General features: G+C 35.4%; 1 protein-coding gene across 1 annotated transcript; it reads left to right on the top strand.

The window, feature by feature from the left end:
- Nucleotides 1-469: 469 nt before the first annotated feature.
- ndc80 (NDC80 kinetochore complex component) lies at nt 470-9,030 on the top strand. The gene is made up of 17 exons (XM_015374279.1): nt 470-605; nt 1,008-1,100; nt 2,184-2,267; nt 3,096-3,219; nt 3,368-3,534; nt 3,635-3,737; nt 3,852-3,926; nt 4,099-4,192; nt 4,360-4,460; nt 4,658-4,802; nt 5,026-5,231; nt 5,427-5,576; nt 5,667-5,756; nt 5,833-5,925; nt 6,012-6,142; nt 8,176-8,278; nt 8,781-9,030. The coding sequence occupies exons 1-17, from the start codon at nt 598-600 to the stop codon at nt 8,907-8,909; spliced, it is 1,896 nt and encodes a 631-aa protein (XP_015229765.1). The 5' UTR covers nt 470-597; the 3' UTR covers nt 8,910-9,030.
- Nucleotides 9,031-16,274: the final 7,244 nt, after the last annotated feature.

Below are 16,274 nucleotides of genomic sequence, written 5' to 3'. Positions count from 1 at the left end.
TTATGTCTTTTTTACATGTTAAATCTGGTTTACAAAAAAGGGAGAGACATTTAAAAGGTCTGTAAATATATTCAGAGTGTATCAAAATGTATAAAATATTTCTGCAAAGATAGCCGATAGAGCATGGGTATTTTTTTAATTTTATGAAATTCCAGATTATATCGTGATATGATAGTTGGTCATACAGGAATAAATTATATTCCTTAAATAATGAAACATCCTACAGGTTATTAGAAACTGCAGAACATACATTCTTTTGATGTGATAATATTTTTAAGCTGGGAGTAGCTGAGTTACTTTAGATCATGTCAAATAGTTTAATATTTCTTCATATTTGTAATATTATTTTAAAAACACTTTTAAAAGAAGAAAACGATAGCTTTCGATTTATACTCCAATCCAGAAGGTGGCAGTAATGAGCTACGTTTTTTTCAACCGCCATACACAGCAGAGAAGAAGAAGCCGTATGGACCGAGGCGCTTACCGTACAAAATTGACGCCATTGCTAGTTGGTATTTTGAATCGTTTTGGCGGGTTTCGAATTAAGTTGGATGAACGGTTTGTTTCGTACCCAGCTGGTTATACATTTTTAAGGATATGGATCGGTAAGTTTAAATTCTTATTTCGTATAATAATATCTGTCATGTAAAGCAGGAGGGGAAATGAAGTCTCTTCTGCCCGGAGTGTGTTTTATTGTAAACGGACCGTTAAATTTGAACCGCGACGTTTGCTTAGGGCTTTGTTTGTATCTAGCGATTTTATATTTTGTGGAGCTAACTTTCACTGTTATTATTGAGTTATATTTAGTTAGTTTGGGTTAAAATTAAAAAGATATATATTTCGGTAAGTTAGCCTTACAAGCCTATGCATATTGATATTGATTGTGACATATACGCTAGTAACACTGGGTGGATTATGATGGTAATTTGTAATTCCTTGTGTTGAATTTGATGTAGCAGCCGTTTATATGTTTATGCTAAATGCCTTTTTTCCTTGATTGTAATAAGTGGAAGAAAGAGTCGAGCTGGCAGAGGACAAGAGATGCCGTTGAGAGTACAGGACACAAACAGGACGAGCACGGTCTATACAACGCCTATGAGGTTTCTATAATTATCTATTTCTATTATTATCTTTCTTTCTCATATATTTTGATATATTGACGGGGTGCATGTTTTCGAGTATACCGAAATGTAATTAACAATTTGGAACATACCACACCCACCCAATACACAATAATAACTCTTCAATGCAATGACACTGATTGTCTTGGTTCATTTAAAGGTAAATATATTCTTGGTACATTTATCAACTCAATTATCACAAAGAGAAAGTATGAGATTATTATTTATTAAATGAATTATCATAAATTGTGTAGCTCTTCATTTTATACAACATTTTGCCTTAGATAATCTGATATTGAACTTACCTGAAGCATGTGACCCAATTATTTTTATGATAACTAATTGAACTTTATTGATTTCACATTGGATAAATGTACCTCTGCATTTAACCCATCCCTTTTGGGAGCAGAGGGCTGCCATCGTTGGGCTGCCGGGGAGAAATCGGGGGTTAAAGGTCTTTGCTCAGAGACCCAGAGTGGCAGTCTGTGGGAGTGGGGTTCAAACTCAGAACCTCAGGATTCCAAGTTTTGTGCCCTAACCACTAAGCTGACACTCCCCTGATGTATTATAATTATAGTGGAATTATCACAGATGTATTAATTCATCTGAGAAAAAAAACATCCCGCGGAGACACCTTTGCTTATTGACTTTTCAAACTTTGCATAGCTCTTTGCTGTTTATGTTTGGGCCCAGAATTTTGATAAATGTAGATAATGTTTGTATATGCCCTATATTTCACCTTTAAACTTGAGGCATGAAGCACAATTGGGCCATCTACAAATTGAGACTTGTTCTTCCATTTGGATAACAATTCACACATCACACCATTCACCAAAGTGAAAAGGTGATTGGAAAATATTTAAGGTGACTTTGCTTAGATGGTCGGTACATCCTGATAGTTTGTAGTTGAATCTGTTGCATGTTACTCAGCAATTCTTTGGTTTTGTCTTTCTAAAGGTTGTATATGTTTTGTTAGTTTATGTGTCCTACTTTGTTTTTTTCTTTTTTATGGGGAAAAATAAAACTCCATTTATTTGTGTGTGTGTATGGATTTCTTTGCAGCAAACAGCCTTCCTTTGGAAAGCTCAGCATGACGAGACCTTCATCTGTGACTTCTGAAAAGAGGACCAGCTTCTTTGGTCCCCGGTAAGTGAATACAGCAACATTTCTTAGTCCTAACTAGGGCTAGCTGTTATGACTACTACTGATTGTAATTGTCAACTAATTTAGTAATTGGTAAACATTTTGATGGTGATCTTAGTTTTCATATTTACATTTTTTTTCTTCTATTCTTTCTTTCTCATCTGTGCTTTCTGACGCTCTGTGACCTTTAGCATTTAGTGATTTGTGTCTTCTTTGAGCCTCTGTTACTGTGAGGCACTTTCCAACCAGTTAAATATTACATTAGCATTTAGAATGCACATCTATAATGTTTGAAAATATTAATCAACCATGATTAAAAGCCAAGCGGTCCTTTTCAAAATAAGTATCACACATATTGATATGACAGTCATGACATATTTGCAGCTCTACCTGGTTTTTGTATAAAAACAATGTTGGGATGATAAAACAGATCAGTTTGGAAAAGCTTTATACCAATAATGGATCCATTCTACCACTATTTTTCTATCTCTTTACACATATGCTTCTTTTTTAAATGATACTAAAATATTAATTCTTTTTACATCTTCTGTTATTGACATAAAACATATTGACAATAAACAGCCAGTTAGATTGAGTGTTATTAGATTAGGTAAAGTAATCAATGATTATTCACTTCTATGCATTAGGTTCAAGTGTCCTTCATTTTCTAATCTGTTTTGGGTCAGGTAAAAGGAGTTAGTGTTGTAGGTAAATAAGCACACTTTCAAATAAGCCCAATTTACCTTCATATGATATGATTGGCCTGAAAATATGGAATTATTAAAATGTTATATTGATTTATTTATTTTTTATTTTATTTTTTTACTGCAGGACTAGTGGAGCCAGCATGCCTCGCAGTTCAGTGTCGGGGTTTGGAGGAGCTGAGAAGATCAAAGATTCCAGACCACTCCATGATAAAGCTTTTGTTCAGCAATGCATCAGGCAGCTGCATGAGGTAAAATGCCTGCACTGTTTGTATAAAAAAAATATCTTTTTTTTTTTTTTTTTTTTTTTTTATAGGAAGTGTTGGATTATCAGTTAAAGCCTATCTTTGGGTTTTAATTAAATCCGATTTTTTTATTTATATGTATTATTTATTCTAGTTCCTGACAGAACAGGGCTACCCAGTGGCAGCCAAAACCCTTCAGTCTCCCTCCACCAAGGAGTTTGTAAAGATGTTTGAGTTCATTTACCGCTTGCTTGATCCAACATTTGAAATGCCATCAGTCAAAGTGGAAGAGGTGGTTCCAGCTATGTTCAAATTCTTGAGGTAAAGTTAATCTCTCATACCTGTTGTGCTATGTGGACTCTCTCTACATGGATGATATGTATGTTTTTTTTTAAACATTTCTCTCTATCTCCTTTCAAAGGTATCCCTTTGTTCTCTCCAAGTGCTCGATGTATTCAGTTGGAGCTCCACACACCTGGCCTCAGGCCCTGGGTGCGCTCATGTGGCTCGTAGATACCGTCAAGGTGTGAAGATAATAATAGGATCGGCCTGTTGTGATTTAAGGAGAAAACACAACATCTACATGTGTTGGTATAAGTTGTTCAGGGTTTTCCCTCTAACAATTGTCTGTGCTGCAGATCAACCAAAGTTTGGCTAAGCAGGAGATCTATGACGACTCTGAGGATATTGAGGATGGAGCTGAATACAATAAGGTAACTGTTTCCACCTAGAGAAAACGTCAAAAAAGTCCACCTAGATTTGTTTAAAAGATGTACTAAGCTGTTTTCTCTTACTGGAGGTTAGATCAGTGCTTTTAGCAGAACTGTTTCAGTTGCTTCTTTGATTTAAAAGATAATTACCTCAAATTCATTTTTTATCTTACAGTCTTTCTTTGACCATGTGACTGAAACCTATTACAAGTTCATCCATGGCAAGGATGAGTTTAAGGAAGAGGACGAGGCCTTCTCTACCAAACTGAGTAAGCACAGCTACTCCCCAAATTGAAGAGTCAGGGCTCATATGAGATTATGTGTGAGATAGCTGGGAAAGCCAGAATTATTTTAAAGATTTAAAATGGAGTTGAATAAAAAATAAATAAATATCGGGATTAAAAAAATAAAATAACAGAAAACCTTTTCTTTACAGAGCAGGTTTACAACGTTGATGAGGCCCTGCAGGAATCACTAGAGGAGAGACACGAATTCCTCAGTAAGAAGGTGGAAACTCTGGAAAAGGAGGCTCAAAAAGTAGGAGAAACCTTATCAATGCTAACAAGAACCTGGTGTCAAAAATATATAAAAATATGTCTGACTATGATCTGTACAAAGGACTTGTTGCCTGAAAATGTGATGGTTTGATGGCTGAACTTTGCGCATCATTCTGTCAGTTCAGGCAGTTTTTAATCCCTGCTTTAATGTCACCGCCCGGCCCTCTTTCTCCACAGGACCGTCTGATGACGATGAGGATGGACAAAGCAAAAGGGGAGGAGGACCTCCAGAAGCTGCAGAGTTATCGGAGCAATCTGGTGTCTTTTAAAGCTAACCTGGAGAATAAATATTCAGAGCTAAATGAAGAGGTCGAGACTGCTGGTAGATATGAACACTGTTTTTTTTTTTTTTTATGTTGGCAATCTAAGTCTGTATTTAGTCTCTAAGTAACACAGTAAAGCAGAGCTAAGTGTGTTATCCATAGCAGAAACAGGAAGTCAAACAGGAACGCTTACTGCTATGAAGAGAAAAACGTATGTTTCTAGTAGCATGAAGATACTAGATCTGCTTTTTGTATTAATTCGGCTGTCCTTCAATTTTTCAGTCAGTCACCTTGAGACTTTGAAACATGAGAAGAACGAGCTTCAGCAACTCCTGCAGAACCAGAAGTATACTCCAGCTGATGTGGAGAGAATCAACAGAGAGAAGCGGGAGCTGCAGCAGACAATCACCAGTCTGAGCAAAGCTCTTGAGGACGCTGAAATAAATAGATGGAACGAAGAAATCAATGTGGCGAAAGTGAAGGAGACGGTATGTTCATGTAATACCTACTGGAGGGAAGGCAGATATAGATCTCATAGGGTTTATTGGTTTTGTATTGATCTATTTCTTGAAGGATTTACACAAATTAGCTATTCTCGTGTGTTAGGATGAAATAAGTAGAAGACATTTTTCTTTAGACTTAAACTGAGTCCTTCACCTTTCTGCTATTTCCTTCATTCCCAGATGGATCTGAAGGTGGCAGAGTACAACAAGCTGGCACGGAAACTGAAGCTGATTCCTCTGTCCGCAGAAAACGCCTGTGGACACGATTTTGAAATTAGGTCATTTGGATGTGGATCCGACAACGAAGTTCAGCATAAACTACAGATCCAGGTGCTCTGAGCTAAAAATGATACTATTTCAGAAAGTTTAGTTGCCCTCTGTGTGTAACATGAGCTAAAACAGTTTTGTACCTTGTTGTAGATACTTTTGAAAAAGATGATCAGTGATGTCGAAGAAGCCCACAGCAGATTAGTAAACCTCAAATTCCGCCTGGTGCAGTCTGGTGAACAAGTAACTTAATTTTCTTAACACTAGAATTTTGCAAACACATCTTTGTAAGGAATTGATCAATGCTTTTCTCTTTAAGATTGGTTCCAACATCGTGGATAAGTCCAACGATCTAAAGCAGATCAGAGAGCAGATCCGCAAGTTTGATGAACAGCTGGATGCTAACATGCAGGTAGCTCTCACACATGATTTTTCTTACAGCGAATGAACCACTGCTTTTTAAATTCAGTGCCTGACAGAGGATGGTTGTCTATATAGGAGCTGGCCCGGGAGGAGCAGGAGTGGGAAGCCGAGATTGAGTCCATGGAAAACCACTATAAGTTACTGGAGAAGAAGATAAATTATGGTTACGACGATGCTGTACAACAACTAAAGGCAACGCAGCAGCAGTAAGCAACTACTAGGAATAAACATTCAGTTTCATTGGTAAAATGTGATAAAAGCTTTAAATTCACCTTTTATTGTAACATGATCTCACACTTGGGTTTTCGGAAGAACCCAATTAGCATGTTGTCTAAACAAAAACAGGGCTTTGTTGGGCTGCTGTATAAAGCCTCAAACTCAAAGCTATTTCTGACATTTTGAATTGAAAATGCTTCCTGGATGGGAAGCGAAATGTCTTCAAACTTCAAACAAAGCCCAGGGGTTTGTTTTTTAACTTTTTTTTTTTTTTTTTGGAAAGAACCCATTTCATATTCAGTTTAATAATAATTCCATCATTGTTTTTTTGGAACTTTTCCTTATTAATCCACCTATTTCTGTTTTGCTGTTGTATAGTTATTAACTCAACTAAAGGCTAATTGGCTTCCAGCTGTTCTTCACTATATTTAACAATGATGTTAATTTACAAGATAAAAAAAAAAAAAATACATCCTTATAGAAACCCTTATGGACTAAACCTAACAACAAACTTGTTTAGTTATGTTGTTTTTAAAATTTCATTCAATTCATTTTTTAAAAAGTTGTAGTTACCGTTATTGTAGAGAAATTGGTTAAATTAAAACCTTGAACATAGTTATGGGCTCCTACAGTTTGTACTAAATAATTTGTCTTTACTGGGGACTTTAGAAGACTAAATGTCCTTTGTGTTAAGAAATCTGGCAGTTAATATTAGGGATGCAGGATATTGGGATTATGTAGCCGATAACCGATATCAATACTGATGTTAAAGCTGGACAAAAATAAGTAGTCATTGAAATAGCAGTTTTGTTATCCATTTCTGTCACTTTGAAAAATAATATACTCAAATATATTTTCATATGCTGATATCAAATAGATTTTTAAAAACGCGGTATCGATCTATTTTACTTTCAAAATCTCGTGAAATTTCATCGTTCTGTTACAAACTCTCGTGATATTTTGCAAATTCTTGTGAGATTTTGTTAGTAAAATAGATCGATACCGCGTCAATATATCAACATATAAAAATATGGCAACATTTCATGAATTTTCGGGGGATTTTGTAGCATAACGATGACATATAGCAACATTTCATTAGTGAAAGAGATTGATATGGTGTTTTTAAATGGCAATATATCAGCATATGAAGATATTGTGATATTTTAATGTATCAATATTTTTTCCCTCGTCTTTAGAAGTTTTTAAGTCTGTAAAAAAGTTTTTGAGGAAGAAGAAGAAGTAGTATTATTTTTTTTTTTTTAGACTTTAGAAACTCAGAAGCTGATCAAATATCGGGTTAAATATCGGTGGGGTGGCCGATGTCCGATATTCAGTTTTAAGGCCGATACCGATAAGGGGCCGATTATATTGTGCATCCCTACGCTAATATGTTTTCTGTTAGGCATTCAAAGAAAATATGAACATCCACACCACTACCAGTGTTAAGGTGAGATTTGTTAGATTGCACTGGGACCTTAGCTGTTAAAAAGCAGCTCATTCTCACATTCTTTCTTGCTGTATTTCATTCTTGTTGCCCCTTTCAGTTTTAATCAAACATTTTATATTTCTTTTGATTTAGAATAGAAAATCCCTTTATTGTCCCACAATGGGCAAATTCTTGTTTACAGCAGCACAAAGATTGTAGAAAAAATGGTCACACAAATGTGGAGCTTAAAACAAGTGCATAAGAATAACATATTGAAGAGTTAAAAAAATAAATAAATGAAATTCAATTCTTATTTTATTCAAATGCTTTCCCTTATTTTTTGCTGCATCTATTCCATAACTTTACCTTTCTTTTCCTCCTTCACAAAAATCTGAAGTTTGAAAATGTGCCTCGCCTTTCTTTCATTCTACGTTCCTGCTTAATTTGATGAAATCTTGAGATCTTTCTAGAATAATTAAATGATATTACTTTTTGTATTTTATATTTTTGTACAGAAGACAATCTTCAGCAAAAGATTGATTAAAAATATATTGTGACTTTATCTTTGCTTCCTTTTTTTTTTTTTTTTCTATTCAGGTACCACCTGGTCCTGCAGGAGACAAGTGAAGAGAGGAGAATAGTAGCCAATAACCTGGCTTCAGTGTTCACAACATTTGCAGACCACCTGTCCCTTACTGAGGTGACTTTGCTGATTTCTTTAGAACAATATGTTATGAAAAATGCCTTGTGTTTTATTTCATGTATCAGTTGTAAATATGAATACACCTGACCTGAATAGGAATGTTTAGGATGTTATTTACAAGTTATTAGAACAATGGTGTACTTCTTTTAATGCAAGAATTAGGTTAAATTGGGATAAATAAAATTATATATTTAGGTCAATATACAAAACATATCAATAGGCTTACCTTCTAAAGAAAGTATAAACCTGGAAGTTTTCCATCTAGCACCCCTAGTGGATAAAAGCAAGTTTCATTTTCATCATTGAATGCTTCCAGCAATGTTATAATATGGGAGCAACAACTATTATGTAGACAGTAAGTGATTCCAATACAATTTTATCAAGAGATGAACTGCTTATTATTAACAAACTAGATTTATTTCCAGATGTCTCACGATCAAGAAGTTACGTTTGGCTTCCCACTCTCACTGTGTGTGTTCTGTGCCTTATTTTTCAACAGAAGTGTCTGGAGGATATGCACAGCAGAGTGCACCGCCTCTGTTCCAAGACCATCGAAGAGGGTGAGGCGGATGTTCAGAAGCTGATGGAGATTTTCAAGAAATTCCAGTCCAAGGCCAACTCATTATAAACAACATGCAACATTGGGGGAAAAAATGTAGATATATCAGTTAAATGTTTCTTTGTGTTTTTCTTGTTGTTGTTAAACTTTTTTTTTTTTGACATTTATTTTTTTAACTGTACGGATTTAACTAAAAAAAAAACTGTGTAAATAAAATGATTAATAAATAATGTGACTGATGTAAAAATGTTTTGCTGATGCAATTACTGTGACTGACCACATAAACTGCGTAGATGACACCAGATCTGGGGCAAGACCGCTACAGAAGATCCTTCCTGCCTAAAGCAATCAACACCTGTTTCAAAAAATAACATCAGTTACTGCAACATTTAATTTCCCTTTGGGATTAATGGAGTATTTTTAAATTGAATTTAAAACTGATAAGCCTGCCTGGAGCTTTTGCAGAGTAAAAAAGCCGATCAGGTAAACAAACAAATATTTGGTGCCCAACACTAAATGCTATCTGTGGGATTTTAGGTGGAGTCTGGATGTTTCCCATTATGTCTGTAGGCTAACATGTTAGTCATTTTTTCGCAGGGAGCATCTGAAAAGTGTCTGCTCTAAAAGCATTGTAGAAATGTTTTGGCAGATGTGATGGGAAGAGATGAAATGACTGGGGCTCCACAGAGTTGCAGGGTTGGAGTCAGAATGTGATGGATAACTTCCACTACAACAGAAAACACTGAGGCATATGGGTCTGTGTGCTGGCTTTGGTGGTGGTCATGGGAGGAGCATTTTATCCCTGGGAAATAAAGCAGGGTTTAAAAGGCTAGTGCTGTGATGCTGAAGCTAGAGGGACCTCAGATCACTTTTGGATGTTTTTTTTTTACTGGTTACGGTATTTAGAAATGGAAGCACTATTTAAGACAAGGGAACATTAATATATTTGAACTGTTGTAAGGATTTTGTGTTCTCCTGGCTCTCATTAGAGATTTAAAAAGTAGGTAGGTTTGTTTGAATGTATGTATCAAACTTAAATCATCCCAAACTGCTCTCAGGAATGAGAAGCTCACATTTATTGGTTTATCTCATCCTGAAAGATCTGTTTTACAGTGGAGGACAAAAAGGAAATGGCTTCACTTTCTTCCCTTTTCTCTCACAGCTCTCTGTCAAAACAGCACTGTGAAACTGGGAGCCCCGTCTTTGAATGCCTCATGCTTTTTGAGTTCTGTTCCAGCCACTAATTGTCTCCAGATTCAGACAAATCAACCTTTGCCTTAGCTGTGTGCCAAACACACAGAGAACTGGTGCAGCCACTGTAATGAGAGTCTGACTCAAAACCTAATACTGTCTGTCTTCTGAGTGTTCAAGGAGGTAAAAAATGAAACGATTAAATTGATTTGGTGCCTTGTGCTGTCAGCCAAATACATTTGTACTCTCACCAGTTGAACAGGAAGCATTTGGGATGTTTTTTTTGGGTGAGATTTAAAAACCTATAACAGGGATTTACTTCTGTTTAATTTGCAGAGGAGAAGGTTTCTGAAAACATTTTCTTTATCTCAAAACTCTATGAGGGGTGTGTCCAAATTATGACTACTATGTTTCTAATTAATTTATATCCAATCGTTTTAATTTATTTTAATAATGCTTTGTCAAGCCTTAAGGGAATTTAGATATTTCAACTCTCTTTTTTTATTATCAGTAATATACATTTTTTTTGTCAAAATGAAATGCTTGAGATAAAAAAAAAAAAAAAAAGGTATGGTAGCTATCAGAGTGATTTCACTGTTGTCTGTGAGTGTGTTGATGGTAGCACAAACCCCTATTCCCCAAAAGGCACACAAATCCATTCCAAGCATCTTTCAGACACATCTTAGTGAGATTTTTAAAAAATATAACTACCCCTCTTCGACAAACTGGATCTGTCCAGGGGGTACTCTGCCTCTCGCCCATAGGCTGTTTGAGATTTGACCGCCTGTTCAGTTTGTTTAGTTTTTGGTCTCAATGTGAAAGACCATTTTCCCATCTTATTTAGTATTGTACTGTTCTGAGCCATACTGTTTTATTAGGTGTAAGAATTTAGAACACCCTATACATATAGGAAATAAAGAATTAGGGAAAGTTGGCCACAGAAAGTAAGATACAGCTGCTTTTTCTGTGGTTTGGTCCTATTAGTAAGCTCTCTACATATAAATCAGATTTCTCCAAAGATGTTTATGATAATATCACACCAGCTTTTGGCTGATATGACTTCAGATGATAAAATCTAGCATTTATGAATTCATCAATAGGCAAATCCATTGAACATATTTATATATACATATATATATATAAACCAAGTGATAAATACTCTTTTAAAGTAAAATGGTGCAACATAAATGAAAAAATAAAGCTTTTGATATGATAGAAGCTCATGCTTATATGTGTGATCTTTAAAACATTTTGAATTCTTAGAGGCAGCAAGATTTTACATGAGTCCTTCTGATCTGCCCATTTGTTTTCAGCTTCAGCTAAGCAAATTCTACCACAGGAAGGATAATTAAATGAATTGATTTACCTTGATTTACCATTACCAAAAAATCTATCAAATGCAAAAAAAAAAACACCCTACAAATACCTCCTAATTACACTTTAGCCTCTTCTCTTTGGTGAATATTATAAGATAAGTGCTATGTGGATGAAAAAGTAATGGGTTGTATAATCCAGTGATTTTCAACATTTTTTGAGCCGCAGCATTTTTTTACGTTTACAAAGTTGATTGCACCACCAACCAAATTTACACAAAATGACACTCCACCGCAGTACATATTATAGATATAATTAATACTATAGTTTCTAATTGTATTTATGCTCAGTGTGAAACCCGGGCCTGTTTCGATGAACACCAAAGGGATATCCCGGCAGAAATCGTTGAAACGATCTTGCTTGATTCTTGCTCCTTTAAAGTCATGTCCTTTCCAACAACTACTCAGAGATCTTGTAGGAAGTATTTTCATGACATTTATTTAGCTTCTTGCCACACTTTAAGGTTTTTGATCATTAAGAAAAAATTACAAGAAAAAGATAACCAAAGCAACCATAAAATGCAGTTAAAATGTATACATTATACAGGGAAAAACTGGTTGGTCCAGTTATTGATGGAGTCCTCAGCCCTATCCAACATCTTCATATGATTGAGAATAATCACTACAAACATGGATCAGAAAGAACTTGTTAACTGTCATATTTACAGTCACCCACAACAACTTTATTTACAAAAAAAATCACTTTTGGGGGATGAAGGAATTTTGAATAAAAGAAACATGTCAGCAATTAGACTTAGAGAAACTTTGTCATCTTGTATACAAAGAGTGTATACAAAACGAAATTTCATTGCATACATGCTTTGCATGCTTTTCAAAAGTGAATGAGGATCTAACAGTAGTGAAATGAACATTTCCATTTTTTAAAGTGCAGCAGTAATCAGAAGAATATGGTGCAAATGCAGTAGAAACATTGAGTTCTGTTCTAAAAGGGATTTGAAAATTAACCATATTGTGCATATATCATATTTACAAGTGTGATGCGGAGTCATGTTTCGTGACTTGATTAGAGTTTCAACAGTTTAACAGTCTGATAGCAGCAGTGAAAAAGCTGTTTCAGAACCTGCTGGTCCTGCATAGAATGCTGCCAAGCCTGTTCCCTGAGGGCAGCAAGGAGAGCAGTACATGGTAGGGAAATAAGGGTTTATGATGATACAGGCTCGGGACACGCAGAGAACACCAATTATCCTCTATACTGTTCTCACCCATACATCTAAATCAACTTACCAGCAAAGCCACCACTAGCAGTATTGGTTTAGTAATTTCTGTACACACACAGTTTGAGGTAATGATTACACTTACTGCTCTTCTACTCACTAAAGGTTAATAAAAGCCAGATAAAATACAGAGTCAAATTACTCCCGACCCAGATGATGTTTGTTTATTAAAGATGTGTCCAATTCACTGTGGTATAGAGACATGCGCAGCATAACCCAACAGGTAAATAAACAAGTTTTGTGTTGTAAATCTATGTCATGTGTTAAAAATGTTAGCAATTGTCTCTTTGCACCCTTCATAGTTACTTTTTTGTATTACAGTTAGATGATGTGTGTTGGTGACAGGTAGAACAATTGGACAGAGATATCATATTTCTACACATTTGTCTCACCCTTTTAGACATTAACAGGGGTTATTACAGCACTGCAAGAGGTCCTGAGAAGGTCGTTTTAAAGGATGGAAGGTCGCATAGAGGTGGTGAAGGGGCTCTGAGTCAGAAGTTGAAACTAGTGGTTCCCTGTGAGCCATTTTCTGCTCCAGTAGGATCTGTTTCAGAGTTCATTCACCTCAGAAAGGAAACAGATGTCAGTCATGGAATAACATGTTTTAAAAGGACTAAAAGGTATTTATGGAATCCAACAGGCTAGGATTACCTTTATAAATAATCTAATGAACAAAGTTCTTAGTGCTAACGATATAGAGCTGCCATCAGATCGATTCTTTGCTTGTCAGCCTAATAATTGCTAATAACGGCCATTTAATGCTGGATCATGATGGGTGCAGCCTCTTTGGATGAAACCTGCTTTGTTTAATTTTGTTATTTGATGACATGGGGGAAAAAGTGAATGAAATTTAGGAAAGATATGTATGCCATGTAAAAGGAATGAATAAATGAATGAATGACTATATTAATATTTGTTAAATTGAAGTTAAATCAACTGCTTCTGTGTCATCTTATAAGAAAGGGGGATCTATCCATAAATGAAACGTAAATACAATGTGATTAAAACTAAAGTAGTTATAAAGTTTATTAGCATTGGTATACAGGATATATATCTATTTTTGGAATAGAAAAGGAAATGCTGGAATAGAAATCCAACAATTTTGAAAAAGTTGAAAGATTAAACATATGTTGCTTATGTTGAGCTTCTTCATATGCAAAGAAACTCAAGAATAAGGAGATATACATACAAAAAACAAAGATACCAGTGATGGGTTTGATTTATTTATTAAATTTTCTTTTGGAAGACACAAGGGGCTGCTGCAGAGCTACAGCAGTAAATGAAAATGGTGTTTGAAGGCATATTGACATAAAAAAATGATCAACTGCAGAAATAGAGGTAGATTGATGTGACTGGTAGGTCTGTTTTCCCTCCGAGAGTCTTAGTCCCACCCATACCCACACAACTCTGTTTAGAAAGAAGATTAGTGCAGTTCCACTCAGTACCTTGGCAGAGGTACTCCTGAGCTGTATGTTTAAACAATGAGAGTCATGAACACTTGCTTTTTAAGAATGTATGCTATGTGTATTTTCCCACATTCTTAACCTTGATAACCCCAGAATGACAGCTGTTGTGTGAGATGCAAATGTCAAATTCAAATGATGTGTGTTACACAAGGTCTGTTACATGCAGGGTAAACAATGAATAAAGATCTAAATCTTTAATAAACACTTTAGAATATAATGGGTGTAAGTATTATATCTTGAGAAGGACAGTTTCATGATAGAGATTTGATTTTAACCATTGCTGCTCAGTAGGTCTCACGGTGTGTTTGATGAAATGAAGAAGCAGAAAGATACCAGCTTGGATCTAATCAGGTACTGTTCCATTTTTATTTTTTTTTTGTGATGTTATTTTATAGCAGCACAGGGACGTTTTTCACAAAGCAGGTTCACTGAAAAACTTTGAAAAGTTTTCTAAATTTGAAATCAGGGAATCTCTGAAAGAGGAAACTGTTTTTCAACAATAAAGTTTCCTCATCCTCTGTTTCTGTTACCATAGTAACATAGCCCTGAAGTTAACCTGGTCTGGAGCAGGTTTTGTTCAATAAACTCAGTGTCCTCTATTTCCACTCTCCTTGCAGCCAATCACGTTCATTTATTTCCTGATTAAGTCAGGAGGATTTTCTCATAGTTTTGAGTGAACAAAAAAAAAAATCACTCATCACTAAGTCCATTAGACATATTAGGGGTCAAAAACAAACATTGCATGTCCAATTGACGAGGACTCACAGATAATCAAAGATTTATAGGGAGGGGGTTCTAAGACTGCTTGTAGATGTCCTTTATATTCAGAAAGTTATCTTTATGAGCACTACTATTTTGCCTCACAATCCATCACACACATCCATCCTTATCATTCTCACATAAGCAGAATTACACAGATTCTCTAACAGGTATTTAACAGAACTTGATATCATTGAGAGAACATTGATGTGTGATAACAAAGTTAGTTAATTAGATTAGTTTTTCTTTCATAACTATGAGAGATCATTGTAATTATTTTAAAACTATTCCCCTGCACACTATACAGCTATAGGATTTAATAAGAAAGCACAGATATAAAACACGTTAAGGCATATTTATAAAAAAAAAAAAGGTTTAGAAAAGCAAAGCTAATATCTTATTTAAACTGGGGGGGGAAATGACAGAAAGATTCACGTATACTTTCAACAAAAGACACCTCTTGTTAAGATGAATTGGTTTATTGTCTCCTCTGTGAATGTGTATATATATTTTAAAATCTGTATAAATACGCATGCTTGTGTCATATATAAACACAAGCATGGTGATGCCGCAAAGGTGTAAAGGCACTGCAACATGGCAGAAAAGCATTTTCTCAAGTTTCACATGAATATTTTAACCACCAGACACCTCTCACTTGACAACATGAAGGTGAGACTTCATTCACTGCAGAAAATCGGGTCAAATGGGATAACCTATATCTTGTAACTTCAGACTGAATAATGGCATCCCGTCAGAAAGTTAAATTAAGCTTTCACATGTTGCTTTAGCTGTTAAAATATGCCCCCTTTTGTTGTGAACTTCTAACACAGCTAAAATTAAAATCCGTTGACAATTCAAAACAGTCTTTCAGGGAATATTTTTATTTATTTTTAATGTACAAGATGCTAAAAGATAGTGCTGACTGATCTCTGGCAAAACCCATGTATAATTCACCTGAAGTTCCCATTCTGGGTAATGCGTGTGTGAAGCATGGGGTGGGGTGTAGCTGATAAGTGGGAGATTTGCAGCTGATGTTTCAGACCGGAGGTTAGGTGATAGTACCAGTTGATGATCAGTGTTACAGCCTAATGTTAATCCCCCTCGTCTCTGGTTTGTGTTATATTGACAGAACTAGAGTGCTTGTTTTTACTGCATTGTACTCAGTCAGGGGACCAAACCTCTGCTTTCAGGATCCAAATAATTCTATGATGTAAGAATATTTGATTAGCAACACAATTTTTATCAGCTTGGATGGTAAAAAGGGGTCAGATATTTGTTCAGACAGTTAATACAAGAGATTATTGTCTTCATGTAATGTCAGCATCTGTCTTTCCTTTTTTAAGATTTCCGTTCCATCCTCTGTGGCTTGCACTGAATATATATATGCTGAGTTAGACTGACAGACTT

This window comes from Cyprinodon variegatus, unplaced genomic scaffold, assembly GCF_000732505.1.
Source record: "Cyprinodon variegatus isolate N-32 unplaced genomic scaffold, C_variegatus-1.0 Scaffold100, whole genome shotgun sequence".
Classification (NCBI taxonomy): Eukaryota; Metazoa; Chordata; class Actinopteri; order Cyprinodontiformes; family Cyprinodontidae; genus Cyprinodon; species Cyprinodon variegatus.
This window is presented reverse-complemented; position numbering and strand designations above follow the sequence as displayed.